An 18,540-nucleotide genomic window follows, 5' to 3' on the forward strand; every position below is an offset into this window, starting at 1 on the left:
GGCGAGGGAGGCCTGCGGGTGGCTCTGTTGCTGCGGCGGCGGCGGCGCGCGTCCCCCTCGCTCGCTCGCGGCGGGGGGCGGCCGTTGGCGGGCGGCCGTTGGGGCGGCCGGTCCTCTGTGGCGCGAGCGCCGAGCAGAGCTGCCAGAACCGAGGGCCCCCTTGAGGGTACCGAGAAAGCCCGTAACGGCTGTCGTGGCGTCTGGGCCCTTCCATGCAAAGGGATGGGTTAGGGACCGACTGTTTCCCTGAGAAACTAAGCGTTTTGGCTCTTTAGATAATATTTGCTTGCCTTAGTAGGTTATTTTCCTCTTAAAAAGTCCTCCTGGTTGGAAGGCTTTTTAAGTATCAGTGCTTTCAAGCATTGTCATTCCTTTAATGATGACAGAAAGACAAATTTGAAGTGTAAATTTAACTTTTTCTCTTAAATTATGTTTTACTTAAAATTGTTCTCTAATGACTGTGTTCCAAATATACTAGTCTAGAGGTCCTGCTATTTTGTTTATGTAATATCAGTTATAGGCATCTAAATCCAGGTGTCTTTTTTCATAGATATTATATATCTTCATATTTAATGTCTGAAGTTTACAGGTTTCTCTGTATGTTTCATTTGGATGTTGAACTGTGGTTTTAGTTAGTGAATTCAAATCTGCTATTGCTGACCAGAGTCTGGTGGCTTTATGCATTGTAATGTGTTGTTTGTCTGAAGTCTCAAAAGATTTTGAATAATTAAAAAAAAAATCTATCCTGATCTTTGTGTAACTTTTTGTTATTTTTCTTTTAATTTGTGATTATATTTCACATTCTTCCACATCTTCATGTGTTTCTTCTTCTACCATTGCTGTGTGAATGTCTGTATGCTAATAAACAGAGCTTTTTAATGACCAGATAGGAAAAAAGAGTGGTATATCTTTCAAATATTGTCAAATATCCATTTTAACAACTTTATTTACGTTAGGGTTCACGCATTGAGTTATTTTCTGTGGGAATAAACTGTTAAAGTATACTGTTTTTAAGATGAAATTGGGTTTGTTGTGACAAGGGAAGGAAATCAGACTACATTCTGTGCATCCTTCTGAGTTTACTTATTTTCTTACTCAGTCCTGTCCAACATGAGTTTGCAGTGCTCTGCATACTCATAAAACTGCCAGCTGTTTTAAGACAGTATATATAAACAAACTCCATGCTTCTACATGATATACAAAGATCAATAAGGTTACTTTATTCTGAGGCTTAGTTTGTTTGCTGTGATTCTTTTTTTCTACATCTGAAGAATGAGAGCTTGATGATGGTTCAACACTGAAGAGTAAGTGACATGAGCTAGTGCTTTGACATTCTCTGTCTCACTCCTGTTCTCACTCATCCTGAAAACAAGATGTTGAGGTAGAAAGGAATGTTCCACTATATCACTGTCACACAGACCTGCAGAAAAGTTCCCTAAAGCAGTGATACAGCTAACTGCTTACTGTAGCCCTGCTGTGGCTGACAAGCCACTCAGCAGCTCAGCTTCTGGTTCCTATTTTCTTAACAGCTTCATGACCCTCTCACCTGCTGTGGTAGAAGTATTTAAAAACAGTTTCACTTAGTTGAATCTCTGGTGCCTTTTTAAAGTTCTAATATGTAGGAGGGCATAAGTATCATCTATGGTAGTCCTTACAAATGTTGTATTTCTAAGCATTAGTGGGTTTTCAATGCTTGTAGTATCATTAGCTAAAATGTTGCTAAAGGTAAAACGCTTAAGGACTCACAAACTTTCAGTTGCTTAATTCTCAAAGTCCATCAGTCCAGGTGGTGAAAGGTACCTCTGTCACACAATGCGCAAGTCGGCCTTCTCAAAACTCTGAGCCGTATGACTCTGCCCAGAAGTGCTTGAGCTAAGGAGATGGAAGTTGCAGGTGGCAGACTGACTTCCTTTGACCAATGCTTAGGGAAGCCTAGTTGGTTTGGATTAAGTAAAGTCTTAGAAGAATAAAATTTCCATGCATGGAACTTAGTTGAAGCTTTATACCTGGTATTTCTGTTCTTCTGTATTTAGTTTTCTGATGTAAAATGTACCACTTGTTCATTGCACCCAAAGTAGAATTAATACCGAAGCCCAATATTATTGGGTAGAAATAGCATTCCTGTAACCTTCTGGCCATTAAGATACTGGAATGAAGTGGAGCCATTTACATGTTCTGCCAGGCACCCAGCCATATGTTTTAAGCTAAATATATGTTAATCCCTGGTTACTCATAGCAATGCTGTATTTACTAATACTAGTACTGTAGCAGAGCATGTTATGTAGTGCAAAGCAAAGGAGCACCCTTCTCAGTAGATTCTTTATGGAGGATATTTTTATGGAATGATTTGTCCCATAATTTGATACTATGATTGTACTAACCACTGCAATGTAAGTAATAGTGAACTATTATTATCTTTTTACAGAAAAACAGAGCACTCATTGCAGATGTAACAGCTTGACATTTTGATATGGAGAAGAAACAAGTTTCAAGACGTTTATATGTTGGAGGACTTGGCCATACAGTTTCTAAGGCTGAACTGCAAGAAAGATTCAGCAAATTTGGACGTGTTTTAGATGCAGAAATTATTACCAGGAAAGATGAACAGGGTAACAGTTTTGCATCATCTCTTAAAAGTGAATTGTTTTTCTATTTGTTGGATGAAGTGGAATTTTTGCTTCAGAGGCACTTTATTTTCAGGAGTTAACTCATGTTTCAGTTTTAAAGGATGCATTGAAATTATACAGAAACTAACTGAATATTTTTCTTGAGCAGGGAACCCTATGAAAACTTTTGCTTACATCAGTGTCAGCATTTCTGAAACAGATCTTAGAAAATGTAAGTACATTTTTATAAGTTCTTTAGTAACTTATGTTTCTGAACCAAGTTACATCACTGATAATGTATCTTATGTTGTCAGGTCAGGATATGGTCAAGGTAGAAGTTAGCATTTTCATTCTGCAATAATATTCATTTCATCTGCTTTAGTTGCAATTTTTATGGAAACTTTCTTACAGATATTTTCAGTAAGTAGACTTAAGTAAATTAAAATGCTGCTTTGTGGCTGAAGCAGGTGGTTTATCAAACAGTTTATTGGAGGAGGTGGAGCTGGCTTGCCCCTTTTATGAAAAGGAGTAGGCCTTGTGCTTCAAATACTTTAACCAGGTCTATAAAACATTTAAAAACCATTAAAAAACATATCAAGTCACTTCTAATATTTTATATGAAAGGAAACCCAGAAGGAGGGTTTACATAAAGTGTGCTTATGTTAAAGAAATTTTACAAATTCAAATATAGTTGGATTACAAAACTACTTGCAGGGTTACAAAACTGTGTGTGTAATCTGCAGCAGCAAAAAAGTCAGGCAAAGATACCTATGCCCAAAGACAGGGATTGGTAGTATATCCTTGTATCTACAAATAAGAAAGCCATTAGGAATAAGAAGGCCATTTGAGACCAACTAAAAGCTAACCCCAAACCATGATATTCACCTTCCTTAAGTTCCTAGTATAACAAATTTCCTTCTGGTTCTCAGCTCTCCTTAAATACTCCTTTTTTTTTCTTTCTTTTTTTTTTAACTGTACAAGAAGTTAAGTAGAGAAGAGACTATCTGATAGTCTTGTAGAAACATCAGAGCACATATATCTGAATTTTCAGATCGCTATTTGAACTAAACCATACATACTTGAATTATGCTTTTGAAGTCAGGTTTTTTATTTTGGATGTTAAGCTTCTTGTTTAAGGTTAAGCTATTTGCCATTTTATATGTAGACTTTAATCAAGTGAGTAATCAGGTGTGAGATCATACTAAAGGAATTCCAAGCTATCATAAAAAGTGTAATTCAGTCCAACATGAGTGTGGGTTTTTTTTTTAATGTAGAAAATACTCATTTTCAGTCTCCTTGTTTTACAGGCGTGTCAATTTTAAATAAAACAAAATGGAAGGGGGGGACACTACAAATTGAGTTGGCCAAAGAAAGCTTTTTACACAGGTAAAATCAAGAAACAAATATATATTGTTGCTAATAGTTAACTCTTTTTTTCTGTTTATATTGTTATGGCTTCACTTTCTTCATATGCTATACACTTATTTTTTCTATTTTTTAATGATACTGGTGCACCACTGATGCATATTAGATACTGCATCAGGTTTTCCATCATTGTTTTGCTAAGAAATTAGTGTAATTGTGATTGTAATTGATCTGCTACCCTTAAGTTAAAAGTGAACACTTACTGTTCTGTGGGAGAGGGTCACTGCCGGTCATGGTTTAGCACACAGGTGAATCTGTTTACATATGATGTGCTTTTTGGTACAGACTTGCCATGGAGAGAGAGGAAGCAAAGCTGCAGAAGGAAAAGCCACAGAGAGATGACAGAAGAAATCTATTAGAATCGTTGGAAAAGGCTGGAGTTGTAGATTTTCACATGAAAGCAGTACCAGGTACAGAGGTGCCGGGTCATAAGGTATGGCGAGGTAGCTGTACAGAGAATTAAAACAAAACAAAAGCAGAATTGGGCACAAGCTTATTGCATCTGAATTTGTGTCAGATCTTTACACTTGATGTGAAGAAACTTGCATACAGCGTAATAGTCTGACTTGTGAAAAGTAGTCTAAGGGAATACCTTAAGTGTGGACATGTAGAAGGCTCCTTTTTTGTCATTCTTTGTAATGATGGAAATAATTTTGATTGTACACTCTTCTGTGTTGTGTTTAATGTTTTGTTATCTTCTTATGTTGAGAGTATCTTCATGTTGCTCAAAAGCATGGGAGGAGAATATATGTCTTATTTTTATAAAACATATGCATTTTTGACTGCTGGGTCATCAGGGTCTGTTCTCTGTGCTTTAATACATTCGTCTGGTCAGTCCAGATGTACTTGCAGAAGTAAGACTTTGAATAAAACTATCATTCAATGTGTAAGTTTAGGCAAGGAAAAAGATATTTATTACAACATTTACAAAATTATTTCCTGAGCACAAAACACTTTTGGAGGGTGATAGATGATTTGGGCTTTGGTGGGGAGGAGGAAAGGGCAAAAGAATGGTGATACCATGTGTGCGGTAACTGCTATTAATTCATAATCCAGAAGCTTTTTATTAAAAATGGTACTTGCAGAGTGAAGAAATTCTGTTCTTTATTTTCATTAATTGCAGGTTGTAGAATGAGATTTAGATTTTTTGAGAAGGAAGCTGGCTAAGTCATACAGTACAAAAACATATCACTTATTAAACAAAAAAATGAATTAGTCGCAGACAGTTCTTTATTATAGTGTTCCTACTATCAAAGAATATATGCTTCGTTTTATTCCAGGGTTACTTTTTTGCTTATTGTGATTTATTTTTCCCTATGTTTCCCCCTTTTTCTTTTTAACTCTAATTGATTTTGTTTTCTTGTAGAATTGGGTTGTTGGTAAATTTGGCAGAGTCTTACCTGTCCTTCATCTTAAGAGTCAACAGAAAAATAAAATATCCTTTTCTTATTCATAGGACATAAATGCAATTCCCTTCTTTCTCTCTTCATCTGGGGAAAAATACATTTGCTTAACAGTTTTCATATTATTAACTATTATGTCATGTTTAATTTACTGAGTCCCTTAAGTAAATCTTGCAATAAATTCATGTGATTTGAATAGTTTTTCAGGTTGCATGTCACTAGTTGAAAGATTTATGGTCATAATGTTAAAGAAGACCCTTTCACTTAAATTTTAGCCTATCCGTAAAGTTTGGAAGTCTGCTTGCTGAAAGAATCATGTTTTTTATTCCTTAACTGAGAACAACATTGTGAAATATGACCCATCAAAATACTGCCATAACCTTAGAAAGCTGGAGCAAGACTTGACACATGTAGTTCCTGTATCCAAGCTCACTTGGCATTTGGAAGGGCGAGATGACAGCATAAGCAAGAAGCGACAAGGGCAGTTCCCGGTAACAAAGAAGCCGCCTAAAAAACAGAGACAACTGGGCGGTGAGGAACTGAATGGAACAATAGTTCTACCCTCCGGGTGCCAGTCACAGTCAAAAAACATAAGCTCGTCACAACTAATTCAAAGATCAAAATCCAAATCCATTGAGATGTCTAAATTATTTCCATCAATCCGTAAAACATCAGGCAGAGATTTACTCTCAGATAAAAGCAATGTTTCTAGAGCTATATCTCAGAAGAATATAATGAGTGTTTCTGACAGTAACTCTGATTCTGAAGAGGAAATCAGAGCAATGATAAAGAAAGAGATGGGAATACAGAAAGCTGAAACAAATGTTGAGACTGAAAGTGACCACTTGGAAATTGTTGGGGATGACTTTGAGCTAAAATACAATACTCACTGGTCTTTAGACAATCCAGATACCATGAAGAAAGTCATCAAAGGAAGTAGTAGAGAGAAAGAGTCTATGGAATGTGACAATGGTTATGATTCAGCAGATACAGATGAAATTATTGCTGTGAGTAAAACTCCTGATCTAAGTAGCAGGAAAACTACAATTTTAGAAGACTGTAAACAGGTAAATGTGGAAAGAAGAGCTGATAAAGAAACATTAGCTAATAAAAATTGTGGTTTGGTAAATGACTCCTCACTGAAAACACATAATTTAAAAGAAGAAAACATTAGAAGAGAAGGGAAAAAGAGAAAATCTAAAATTTTTGCCTTGCAGAGTGCCACAGTTAACAGTATAGATAAGACAAGTGATGGTGAAAGCTCTTATTCAGAGTCTGAGGAAGGGGAATCTGATACCAGTTCTGTTTATGAATCCATGATGCAAAACTGTTACCGTCTAGACCTTACATTAGATGACTTAAAAGCATTAGCTACTGAAAACACTGAGGCTTCAGTAGAAGATGCAGATAATACACAGAGTTCTAGTGAGTGCAGTGTTAAAGAAAATGCTAAGGGCAATGTCACATATAATAAAAAACATTCTAAAATTCCCCCTGTACCTAAAAAGAAATGTATCTGTCCTGATGATATAGTTGCTGCCCTTTTAGAGGGGGAGGAGAATGACGATGAAGAAAGCACCAAAGGACAAAATAATTCAGGTTTGAAGTATCAGCCCTTCAGAGGAATGGGGTCCCTTTGTGAAAAAGAGCTAACTAAGGACAGCACTGGTTTGAAGAAGAGGTCTGTAGGAAACTTAGGTTTTGAAGCTTATTTTTCTTGCTGTGGGGAAGAGTCATCTGCATCTAAGAACACTCCATTGCATTCCCTTCAAGTCAGCCCTGAAAAGAAGCAACATGTGGGTTGTGACCAGCTCAAGGAATTGTCAGATGCTGCCATTGTAGCAGATAAGAGTGATCAGCCTATTTGCAGGCCACACTTGCGAGAAAAGAGCAAATGTGTGAATTCTCAACAAGAAGACAGAAAGTCAGAGGGCAGAGATGCCATTCCTAGTGCTGATGAAAGCGAGGATGAGAGCAGTAACATGGACAGTAATGCTCTCACGTCAGAGGAACATATTAAAGGACGGTTGAAGAGTCCAAAATTGCTTTCAAAAAAATTGGAGAGAGATGTAAGCAATGAGAATGGGAAGACAAGTATTCCGGAAAGTAAAGAGCTTTGTTTTCTTGCTACTGCTTCTAAGGAACCTGATAGAAAAAAGAAACAATTGCAGGATAACCAGAGGAGGCTGGCAGCTCTAGAAGAGAGACAAAAAGAGAGAGAATTACAGAAGAAGCTCATTCAGGGAGCTCTCTCAAATCTGGTAATTACTTTTTTTTTTTCTCTGAACAGTGTACAGTAGATAAAGAAAAACTAGTCATTTGTATTTAAGATTTAAGAATTATATTTTGGAATTTTTGATCACGTTGCCAGTTATCATTTCAGAGTATGTACAAACTGAAACATACTTAATTCCTGGGATGTCTCTAGAGTTGCAACAGGGGTAATAGACTCCTTGAGTGCCATGAAAATGTCTTTTAGTTTCATCTTTGTGACCGTAGCAAGTATTTGGTATGTTTAACTTCCCAGTTTTATTCTTATTTAGGATAGCCAGCCAGCAAGCGTGCATAAACACATTGTCTTCAGTTCAGATGTGGAAAGTGAATCTGAAGTAGATGAGATGGCTGAGAAAGATGCAAGTTTGGGAAATATGCTTGAAAAAGTAAGTGTTATAAGAAAAAGTTCAATATTCTTAAAGGCAGTTCCATGTGGATATGACTGTGCCTTTTATTCTAAAGAATGTTTTTCATAGCAATGTGACAGAAAAAAGTAAATGATAAATGTTTGCCTTTTTTTTCTTTTCTTTTTTTAGCTAAAAATGTGTTAGCATGACTGTGCAACTAATAAAGCTGGAAAATTTAAAATTTGTAGGAAATTGAGGTCTATATACATGATATTTTAATTTTTAAAAAAGGAAAAAGAATGTTTGCGTTATAGGGCTTACATGTAATTAATTTTGAATTCCACTGCTTCTGATTAAAGGAAGAGGAAGAGATCTGACTTGAGTAGTATAGAAAGACCCAGGAGCTTCAGATAATCCAGACTGTCACTCTGTTAGTATCCTGTGCTCTTTTCAACAGCGTGTAACTGAAAACCATCAACATATGCAGATGCACAAACTAACCTGCTGTTAAATTGTCAGGATAGCTGTGCAGTCCTAAGAGTAGTTGGGTTTGTTACTGGTTTGATAATTTGGTAATATGAGATTTTGCCTGTATGTCCACCAGAATGTTCTTTTGCTGCATCGCGTATTATATCATTTACTGCTTATCTGTGCATTGTGCTCGTGATATGAAAAAAATGTGTTAAATTAAGATTTGCTGTAGATAATCTTTGTTATCTGCTACTAGACAAAGAATATGTATTAAAGCAGTGTCATATCTTTAACATGATGTTAGGGTCCAAAGAAGTTGTGTGGGATTTCCTCTCTAAACCTTACCTAATCAAGACCTAATTTACCAGATTCCTCAGGATTTTTACCACCATACTTGAAGCACGATTAAGTACTTCTTTGCTGAAATAAAGCTTGTTGTATCATCACATCTTTTATTTTCCTTTTTTGTATATTCTATAGCTTTACACTGTTGGTTTTGCTTTTGTCTTTTTCCCTAGAAATTTATTAAGATTAGGGTCATTCTAACCTTTTACATAAAATTTTTTCTTTCTTTTCTCACTTTTCCTCACATGTAGAATTTTCTCTTATTACATATTTGTTACCTGTATTTGGAGTCCCTGCCCTGTATTTTTCTTTAAAAGAAGCTCTAATTCTGTAAAAATTGTTTTGAAGCCATTGAGTACTTATCTTTTGTTTTGTAATAGTTGCTATTTAACAGCTGCCTTAAATGGGGTCATAGAGTTTATATCATAAATGAATCCCGTTCAGAAAGGGGATACTTAGACTTTGGTATTTTAAAATTGATCTCTCTTGACATATTCAGAAAGCTGGATTTTTATGCCTAACTCTCATGTATTGTAAAACCTGAATTAATCTGTATGGGGATGTTTTGCCTGTGCTAAAACTTAGTAGTGATAATTGTAAAACAAAATTACACAAGGTAGGTATGCAAAGTAAGATATGAAACAGATTAATAGAAGTGAGCTGCTTGTTGTAGAAATGCGCTTTTTCAGATAAATTGGAAAACAGATGAGAAAGTTGATAATGGATTGTTTTCTCAAACTTCTGAAAATGGCTGCTTTTCTGTATCTTCTCTTTGCTTAACAAATAAGGAATCTGCTCCTAAACCTTCTGGAAGGCTGTTTGAAAGCAGTGAGGATGAGCAAGATGATACAGATGATGAGAGATTCAAAATTAAACCCCAGTTTGAAGGCAAAGCGGGTGAAAAAGTGAGTGATTTACAGTTTTCTCCTGAGTCTCCATAATGCCACTTCAGAAGTACATAACATCATGTAGGTTTGCATACTCGTTGGATATGAAAATTTTGACAAACTTAAGTCAAAAGTCCTCATTTAAATAGAAGAAACAGTAGCCATGGAGGAAATACTATGTGGTGGGGGGGGGGGGTGAAAGGGTTCTCTGATGTTGTCATCTTTAAATACAGAGAAACTTCTGGTGGAGGCAGTGAGAGCTAAAAGTTGTTAGCATGTTGCAATGATTACAGTAATTCTCCAGCAACTTAATAGTATCTATTTAATTTTCTTTAGCTCTTGCATTTGCAATCACGATTTGGCACAGATGAAAGATTTCGTTTGGATGCTCGATTCCTTGAAAGTGACAGCGAAGAAGAAGGTAAGCCTGTTCTTATTTCCTGGTTAATCGTAGTAATAGTGATGTATAATGGAGCCTTAGTTTTGGATGTTTGAAATAGCTCATGAACTCCTTTGCTTCTCTGGTGGTTCAAGGAAAATAATTCGAAGAAAATAACCCAACCCTGTTGTGGCTGTGCATGTTATATAGTGGTAGTTGTGTTTTCTTAAATATGTGTGTTGCAAAAGTAATAGTTGAATGAGACATGACTTGGTTGATAAATCAACATTTTAAATAATTTTTTTTTAATACAGTACGATATTTTTAGGATATTAGAATGTATTTATCCATGTTTTTCGCAGGATAAATGGTGACTTAAAAAAAGTTTTTGACTTTTGTATTCACTTCAACTGTTTGTTTTATAGTTATCTTGGAGTCCACTTATGTTTTGGCAACTATAGGAGGAATGATATCTTAAAGTGGCAAAAGGCAGAAAAGCTGAAAAAGGCAAAAAAGTTTTCAATTTTATTTTTATCTTTCATTTTTGCTACCAAAAATTAAATTGTTAACCTAGCTTTCAGGGCTCAGAATTTATTTCTGAAACTCAAGTTTCTCCTAGTTCTACTACTCCCTTTACTGTTTAATGTGATTTTAAGCATGTTTCCGTACAGCATCCTCAGTGGCAGAGTGGTTGCAGTTATGTGATGTGAGGAGGGAGCAAGTTATTTAATTGGTTTGATTTTCATGTCAAGCAGGTGTTCCTGATATTTCTAATCAAAGATTAGCTGAACTGCAAGGAAGAAGCCTCTAAGCAGCTTTAGAGGAAACCTGTCAAGCTGCATGAGCTCTTTTACTGTTATGGTGATATTATGTATCAAATATTGCATGCTTAATCAGGTCATAGTGGGAAAAAATAGTAATTACTATCTTTTTCTTTGCAGAGACAAAGATACTGGAGACAGAAGAAGAGGAGCTTGCTGCAGAGAAGAAGAAAAATCTGCAAATACTGGGAAACCTCTTGAATATCAACCTAGAACACTCTAAGCCAACTAAAACGGCTGCAAATGCTAAAAAATTCAAGTATGAATCATGCATTGTCAGAAAAGAAGGAATTTTAGAAAGACTTAATTTTTGTCAATGTTATGCAACTGAAATTTCTGTTTAGTCAGTTGACTGAAAAAACGTTTCATTCCGTGTCGTGTGCACCTGAAGTCAGCCTTTAATTCAGTTTACCAACTTCAGTGTCCCAGTAGATTATGCTATTGGTAATTATCATTATTTTAGGGAAAAGGTGATTGAATGGGCACTTAAGCTTCTTGCAGCAGCTTTTTGTATGATTGGATTGTTGAGTATGAGAATTAGCATTTTAGTAAGTCCTTGCCTATATGTTTCTGCTCTCTGCAGAGATGAATTTAGAACAGCTAACCAGAGAGCGTGTAAGTTGACTCGTAGGTCAGTAAGCTCAACTCTAACTTCCGTAGAAGTTAGAAAGGTGGTTGTTTTCTCTGGCTTGCAGATGAAGATGAGTTGGGTATCCTATCTTCCAAGGGATACTTATCAGAAACCATAGTGTAACTTCTGTTCTTTATTAGCATCAAACTTTTTCCATGGTTTTGGGAAATTTCCTCATTATATTAGGAATTTGTTACATATTACTATTCTGCCTGTTTCAGCCTTCATTAGGTGATGAGAGAGGTTTAGAAATGTACTGTTGAAAGTATTCTGACACTTAACTACTTGCTTTAAAAGAACTTGTTCTGTGGACTAAACTGGTGGAAGTTAGTAGTGCTAAATATTGGATTTATATCAATTGACTACTGAAGAGCAGAACTATGTTATGACTTGTACAAATTTTCATGTATTTTCTAAAGACTAAGCAGAGGTGGAAATAGTGTGGTACCCCAGAGGTAATCTTAGGAATTTTTTGTGAGATACAGTGTTCCATAATATCCAAATTAAGGATACAGTATAGATGCAGTTAAAAGTAGTTAATTTATGCATTAAGCATTAACTGGGGGGAGGATGAGAACTAAATGGTTCTCTTTTTGCGTTGTCATAAGCCAGCATGTGCTTTGCCACACTATTGGGGTCAGTCTAAACCTTAGACTGCTGTAGCTGAAAGTCTCAATAACGTTTTAAGTTTTGAAAGATGGGTGGGAGGGTTGGACTAGGTGATCTCCAAAGGTTCCTTTCAACCTCAACTGTTCTGTGACACAGGTGCACATGTAAACTCATTTTTATTACATAACCTATGTAACTTGAGATGCATGTTTTATATTGAATATGATATTTTGACTAAAGAAATTCTGTTTATAACTGTTCTTGATGAAGACTCCGACTAAAAGATACTTTTAAAATACCTATTAGATTTTGGATTTACTTGAGACTTTTTAGTAAAGAAGTAAATGTGAATTTGAATCTGACTATAAATGTTTAGGGTAACTTTGATGTGGGCATTTAGTGTCTCATGCTTTTTTGTTTCCTTTCTATTTCCCTAGAGATATTAATGCCCTTCGCTATGATCCTACAAGACAGGACCATGCAATTTTTGAAAGGAAACCAAATGCTCCAGAAAAAGAGAGGTAGTATTACATCTTAGTAATTATGACTGATGTTTCTTTCCCTAGAAGGCTGCCTTTCAAAAACAGCAGGACTGAGTTTGAAACTATACAACTGCTCTGTTTTTTCCTCAATTATCCCTGTTATTGCTAAAATAGAGATCTAGTAAGAACTGTGATGGCTAAAACCGCCAAATGGTGTTGTCTTCTTTCTAGTCACTCTACTCTGCACACTGTTTTCTGTCCTCCTTTCTCACCCTCAGACTATCACTTTGCTTCAAGTCATGGGCTATGATAGTTGCATGTCTGTGAAAAGAAACCACTAACACTTTGCAAGAAAAGAAACCTGTCTCAAACTTCTTCATATTGAGATTATATACCATCACACATGAAATGAGTGGTGTCTCATCACTGAAGTACAGTCAGGACATTGTTAATCATAAAGTAGAATTGTTGCTGCCCTTTCATAAAGTTAAACCTGAGAGTCTTTCCCCTGCTCACCCTCAAAGGGTGTGTAAGTTGTATGAGGAGAAAAGAAATGGGTCAGAAGCCTAACTGAAAAGGCAGTTATGTTGTCCTTTGAACTTTGGAATATCCTATTCCCTGATCCTGGAATCATTAAGAAAGCAAAAAGCAAACAAACAAAAACACCCAAACAAACAAAAGACTTCAAAGTGAAACTACTCATTAATGTATTCAGATGAGTTTAGAAAGGCATTAATATAAAGGTTGCTTCTTTAATCTGATGGAAGTATTAACATAAAGGGAGCCTTTCTTTCAAAAATATGCGTGCTGTGTCATTAACCTTTAAAAATTTGATTTCAGTAAAGCTAAAAGGAAGAAGAAGAGAGAAGAGAGTGAGAAATTACCTGAAGTGTCTAAAGAAATATATTATGATATTGCTATGGATTTAAAAGAGTTGTTTGGATCTTCAAAGAGTGAAGCAAAAAAAAGTGAAGTAATACCCTGGGACAAAGATGATGCAGAGGAAGCCACTTCACCTGACCATCAGACATTGGGACCTAATGTTGGCAGTAATGTAGCTCAGGAGTCTAGTGGTTTTACATTTTCCTTCTTCGGTGATATGGATGAGTCAACCATAAAAGAAGGTAACAGTAGAACATGCTTAATAGTACAATTTCTAAAGAGAAGTCTGTCGGGCACTGTGAAGTTGTATAGTATATTTTAAGTTCAGAACCCAGGGAATTTTTATAGGCTAAACTCAGTAGTTAAGCAAAATCATTATGATCTCCTCTTATACTTGCCAAGGTCTTTGTAGTTTAAATCACAGTTAATTGTGTTTGCATCCCCAGAATTATGCAAGGGCTAATGGTTTGAGAAGGAACTAATATCTAATTGTTTTTTGAACAGTGATGGGAAAACGTGTTGACGTACGTTAAATTTCTCAAATAAACCAGACAAACCAGGATTCGCAAAAAAACAACCAAGATTTTATAAATAAAATGTATGCTAATTAAGGTAGTACTATGAGCAAAAGAAGATCTTAGAGTGGAGCACAAGATCTTAGAACATTTTAGTATGTACTTAATTTTATGTTTATAACTTCAGAAATTTGAAGTTGCGTGATACATGATTATTGGGTCTAGGTAACAAAAAAAAAAGTGTCCTGACCTAAAGAAAAACAAAATGTTATGAAACCAAAAAAAAAAAAAACCCAAATATGAAATCAAATCCCTTAATAAGTAGTAACATTGGAAACGAGAAGAGACTATGTGCGAAGCTGACAAATCTAAAGAGCTCATTTCTGCTGACTTCAGAAAAAAATCAGTGTCTTCTGAATACTGCAATATGGGTTTTGGGATAGCAATATGTAAGAGGTCACTATAATAAAGTGGAAAATATCTAAGTGGAGATGTAGTCCAGAGTTCACCGGTAAGTAAGTTTTTAACCAATAGGTATTTTGGGGGTGTTTTGTTGTTTTTGCAGCACAAGCTATAAGTGTTTTGTGAACAACTCAAACTTCGTCCATTCCCCTGCAAATGCTTGTTTTTTTTTCCCAAAGTAGAATATTCTAATCTTTGTCTTTAAGAAAATATTTATATTTCATACTTTATTTACTATTGGGCTTGGAAACTGCTTTGTATTGCCAGAGAGAGAAAGAGCTGGTTCTTTTCTCCCTGGCCGGACTGACAAGCGCTGCACAGGCACTGTGCTGATCCAGTGAGAGAAAGGGGTACCCTAACTCCCTGACCTCAGTCCTTCTGGCCAAGGAAGGAGTAAGGGCTCAGGTGTATGTTTAAGTTATTGGCTGTTAACTGAGCACCTGGCAACTGGCCATGTATGCTATAGGCTAGCAGCACATACATGAAAATAACACAGCTTAGTTGAACACCCAGAAAGAGTAAGCTAAGGCATTATGAATTTAGTTCACAAAGAAACTCATTATTAAGATCACAATGAAAGAAAGCTTATATTCTATCTTCTGCAAGCTAAAAATATGAAATCCTACTGTTACTCCCAACTCAGTTAACGGTGACTTGTTAGGTTGGTCAGATGACTTGGTCAGAACCCTGGATCCTAACAGTGAGCTTCAAAAGGATTCACTGCACTTTTTCCCCAAGCTGTGATGATGCTAGTTGTGGATTTTAAGGGTGTGTATGTAACATGTGAGAAGGCAAACTAAATTTATATCTCCCCAGATGATCATAGAAGAACATTTGATGGGAGGTTTCTGTCCAGCTTAAATTTGTCCTTTCCAGTTGAAGTACTTCACTCTTAGGTAGCAGTTTTTATTTGCAAGGAGGGGAGTAATCTGTTTTTCTGGTGGTGTTACTGCAGAACCCTACGTACTTGAAACAATAAAACCTGCAAAAGTTGCATGGCAAGAAGATCCACGTTTCCAAGACAGCAGCTCTGAGGATGATGAAGAGCCAGAGGCATCAGAAAATGAAAGAGACAAAGAAATGCAAGTCTATTTGTATTTATTGTCTGCTAGGTTGTAGTAGTTTGAGGCTGTGGGAATTTTTAATGGCAGCATTCAGGTCATGGAAAGCTAACATCATTATTCTACATCTCTGAACAATATAAGTCCTTTTTAGGAAGCCATTCCTTGCTGCACAGAACATACTGTTCAAAAATCTTGCTACCACACTTGATTTGAAGTTGAATATGAAAACTGAGTTTCCAGCTGAATGCATGAAAACTCAACTAGGTAGCAGTTTGGGCCAAAAGTCAAATATACGTTATGCTTTCTTTAATTAAAAAATAATAATAATAATAATAGAAGACTACATTTGGTTAATACAGAGTAGTGTTGTTCTTTAATGCATACTATTTCTCTGAAGCATTACAGCTTTGTATGAATAGAAATTGATACTAAAATTTCTTTTTATTTTTCTAGGTTTTTCTCTTTACCACAGACAAAAAGTGCTAGATTTTTCTTTTTCTCCAAAGATGATGAACGCTTAAGAGGTATAACCCTTTTTTTTTTCCATCTCTCTACTGAAATTTAATAAGGATAACAAATTGCCTAGTTATTAATGTTTTCTAGTTGAAGCATAGAAGAGGTCTTAAAAAAAAAAAAAGCCAATTTCCATCATTACCTATGGTATGAATTGTGGTAGCATATCCCAACAGAAGTTATGTACAGTCCCAGTATAATAAATGCAGAGCTGTTATCTTGCCCTCCTGTTTTCAGATCATTCCTTAATATGTAACTTTCTTAGTTTTTTAAACTTACGGAATCATTTGGCAAGCTATTTAGACAGTTTGGATACTTTCAGGCATATATATGATCTTAATTTTCTCCATGCTTCTGGTCTTATTAAGAGCATTCAGTATGCTCATCAGACCTCATATGCTCATATATTTTTTGACATATAGTTCTTGATCCTAAGTAATTGGGGGGAAGGGGGTGTTCTGTAGATATAATGACTTTCATAGTTTAAAAAATATATGTAGTTGCTTTTGATATGTTATACAATAAATAACAGGATGATCTTAAATAATGCTTGTTTCCTGAGGCAAGTTAGAAATTGTCCAGACAATGTCTATATAAAAGTTACTGTGTAGCTAATACAGTTCTTGTACTGCAATCTTTCAGTCTAAATGTCTGATTTACAGTGCTCACTGAAACCTAGAGCTCTGAATCATGAGCAGGCACACATTTTCTTGGGAGTTTTGTAGGATCATGCTCCTGAGTTCTTAATGAAACAGATGCTGATTCACTACAATTTATATTTCAGCTTATTAAGGAAAACTGGCACTTCTTTTCATTTCCCTTAGTATGCCAGGATGTAATTCTGTTTCTGATTGAGCCATGTTGTAGGGACAAGAGAGGCATATGCAGAAGAGAGAACATGCCTTCTGACTCTTGCTGTCAGTGTTCTACTCATGAGATTTATAAAGGACAACATATTCCCAGGTGTTAAACCATGTTAAATTGTTCTTTGTTTTGTGCAGAGGGCCCTAAATTATTCTGTAGATCAGTAAACCTCAACGAAGAAAAAGATACCTGGGAAAATAGACGTGAATTATTGCTTGAGGTGAGTATTTTAACCTCTGTTACTTGATAACTGTAGCTGAAAAGAAGGCTCAGCATGAGGAGGGAACAGGGCTGCTTATTTACTTCATTTGCATTAAAAATGAATCAAGGAGCTTTAGAAGGGCTTGAAACTTTGTTACTACCAGGGAATTATCCAAATTTTTAATATGGTAGTGTATATAACCTCATGTTTTGATGTCCAGCCAGGTAAGTTGTTGAACCTTTGTAGTGCACAGGAGCAATTACTTTACTGTATGAAAGAAATGTATTTAAAAGACAACACATGGTTTAGAAACTTCTCATAATATTGTTTTGAAATTTAAATATTTTCAGGAATGCCGGAAGAAGCATAAGGATGCAAGAAGGAAAGTGAAAGCAAAACAATAAGTCGTTCTTATGTTCTTTGTCGGGAATGTTTTTTGTTTCTTCTTTCAAGAAATTGCAAAAAAAAAGTCTCTTTCAAAATTCTAGTCTTTCAAAGATCTAGTGGGAACAATATTGGAAAAGACTATTAAACTTTGGTTTTAAAAAGCTACATGTTAATTGATTATGTCAATTTGACAGTTGTAACCAGTTTTCTATTTTTTTTTGTGTACGTATGTGTAAACACATTGTTTAAATGTGACTTGCTCCTTTGCAAACTTGTTGAGGATTTGAGCATGTAATGAAGAATGCACTGGAATATTTTGCTGTGTTCTCAGGCCCTAGTGCTGCATGGGGTTGATAGAGAGCGGGGCAGGTAATTGCACCCATAAGATTATATAATCTGTATTTGGTTGAACATAATAGAGGTCCTGTTCAAGATTCCTTTGCAAATATTCGGAATGCTTTTTTCCCCACGTTAAAAGTTTACCAGAGGCTTATGAAAATATGTAAATAATTAGAAAGGCTTATGAAATAAGTTAGATTTCTGTTTCTTCACAGAACTGATTCTCCACTTTTTTAATACAATATATACATTAATAAATATTAAGAACAAATGTTGCTGGTGTTGTATGCTTGTTGAATAATATTTTTACATATAAGGTCATATTCTTATATCCATGTGCTGCAGAGGGACATGGCAATATCAGAGAAAACAGAGTATTATGAAAGTATTGGCTCTTGGCTATTTATGTGCTGAAACATGATAGAGCTTCTGTGTGATCTTCCTAGAGACAGTTACTTGATGTAAATTCCTTCTCTTCCTGGACTGGCAGAAGGTAAGGAGCAGGATCAGTGGAAGATTATCAGTCCTCTCTAGCATGTTGAACAATAGCAGTGTTAGGATTAAGTAAGATCCCAATCAGTTCATTCTTTGTGGAAGACTACAGGCCAAGAAATACAGCTAGTTCAGGCTGT

General features: G+C 35.8%; 1 protein-coding gene across 2 annotated transcripts in view; it reads left to right on the forward strand.

The window, feature by feature from the left end:
* The window catches only part of NOL8 (nucleolar protein 8), an 18,440-nt gene extending 261 nt beyond the window's left edge, over window positions 1-18,179 (forward strand). Inside the window, exons 1-17 of one of the 2 annotated variants that reach the window (XM_026061189.1) lie at window positions 112-1,304; window positions 2,426-2,609; window positions 2,776-2,838; window positions 3,914-3,992; window positions 4,317-4,464; window positions 5,398-5,466; window positions 5,779-7,695; window positions 7,978-8,094; window positions 9,660-9,776; window positions 10,095-10,179; window positions 11,079-11,217; window positions 12,636-12,719; window positions 13,521-13,804; window positions 15,495-15,621; window positions 16,057-16,127; window positions 17,118-17,200; window positions 17,533-18,179. In XM_026061189.1, the coding sequence (XP_025916974.1) occupies window positions 2,471-2,609; window positions 2,776-2,838; window positions 3,914-3,992; window positions 4,317-4,464; window positions 5,398-5,466; window positions 5,779-7,695; window positions 7,978-8,094; window positions 9,660-9,776; window positions 10,095-10,179; window positions 11,079-11,217; window positions 12,636-12,719; window positions 13,521-13,804; window positions 15,495-15,621; window positions 16,057-16,127; window positions 17,118-17,200; window positions 17,533-17,586 (3,576 nt within the window). In that variant the 5' untranslated portion in view covers window positions 112-1,304; window positions 2,426-2,470 and the 3' untranslated portion in view covers window positions 17,587-18,179. Of the gene's footprint in view, window positions 1-111; window positions 1,305-2,425; window positions 2,610-2,775; window positions 2,839-3,913; window positions 3,993-4,316; window positions 4,465-5,397; window positions 5,467-5,778; window positions 7,696-7,977; window positions 8,095-9,659; window positions 9,777-10,094; window positions 10,180-11,078; window positions 11,218-12,635; window positions 12,720-13,520; window positions 13,805-15,494; window positions 15,622-16,056; window positions 16,128-17,117; window positions 17,201-17,532 lie in introns of those variants that run through there. The other variant, XM_026061188.1, reaches the window with a different exon arrangement.
* The last annotated feature ends 361 nt before the right edge of the window (window positions 18,180-18,540 follow it).

This window comes from Apteryx rowi, unplaced genomic scaffold, assembly GCF_003343035.1.
Source record: "Apteryx rowi isolate R43461 unplaced genomic scaffold, aptRow1 scaffold_177, whole genome shotgun sequence".
Lineage (NCBI taxonomy): Eukaryota > Metazoa > Chordata > Aves > Apterygiformes > Apterygidae > Apteryx > Apteryx rowi.